Here is an 854-nt window from a genome sequence, read left to right on the forward strand (position 1 = left end):
CCGGTCAAGGGCATGTACCTGGGTTGTGGGCACATCCCCAGTGGGAAATGTGCAGGAGGCAGCTGATCGATGTTTCTCTCTCATCGATGTTTCTAACTATCTCTCTCCCTTCCTCTCTGTAAAAAATCAATAAAATATATTTTTTTTAAAAAAAAAGCTCAGCTGCCATGGAGACCGCGGCGCGAGCACTTCCGGCAACGCTCTAGGACGCCGAAGAATTGTGCTTTCCCCGGCTCTGAAGGCTACGGCGCTGGTACTTGCGGCGACTCTCTAGGCCGCCAGGTGTCTGCACTCAGCTGCCCTGGAGGCTGAAGCCCAAACACTTCCGGGGACGTTCTAGGCCGCCAGAGGCCTGCGCTCTGCTGCCCTGGAGGCGGCAGCGCGACACTTCCGTCGACGCTCTAGGCTTACGTAGAACTGTGCATTTAGCTGCCCTAGAGGCTGTGGCGCGGGAACTTCCGGCGACGCTCTAGGCCGCCAGAGAAGTCTGCGCTCAGTTATCTGGGAGGCTGCTGGGCTGGCGGGCCACGCACCCAACGCTGGCCTCCCGTTCAGTTTTTTAAAAAAATGTTTTTATTGATTTTAGAGAGAGAGGAAGGGAGGCTAGAGAGACAGAAGTATCATTGATTGGCTACCTCCTGCAGGCCCCCTACTGGGGATAGGCAACCCGGCACGTGGTCTGACCGGGAATGGAACCTGCGACCTCTTGGTTCATGGGTCGGTGCTCAGACTGAGCCACACGGCCGGACGGACGGCCTCCCTTTGAGTCTGAAAGGCGGTTCCCTAGCTTGAGCGCAAGGCCCCTCCGTAGCTGTTGCCCAACCATCTTCATAGCAGCCCCGCCCGCCCTCCCG

The 854-nt window shown here is 57.6% G+C and overlaps 1 protein-coding gene across 1 annotated transcript in view; it reads right to left on the reverse strand.

Moving 5' to 3' along the window:
• The window catches only part of ZNF696 (zinc finger protein 696), a 6,783-nt gene that overhangs the window by 5,306 nt on the left and 623 nt on the right, over positions 1–854 (reverse strand). The window contains exon 2 of the mRNA XM_015571382.1: positions 258–367. Within this exon, the coding sequence (XP_015426868.1) occupies positions 258–367 (110 nt within the window). The remainder of the gene's footprint in view (positions 1–257; positions 368–854) is intronic.

This window comes from Myotis davidii, unplaced genomic scaffold (genome assembly GCF_000327345.1).
Source record: "Myotis davidii unplaced genomic scaffold, ASM32734v1 scaffold1509, whole genome shotgun sequence".
NCBI lineage: Eukaryota > Metazoa > Chordata > Mammalia > Chiroptera > Vespertilionidae > Myotis > Myotis davidii.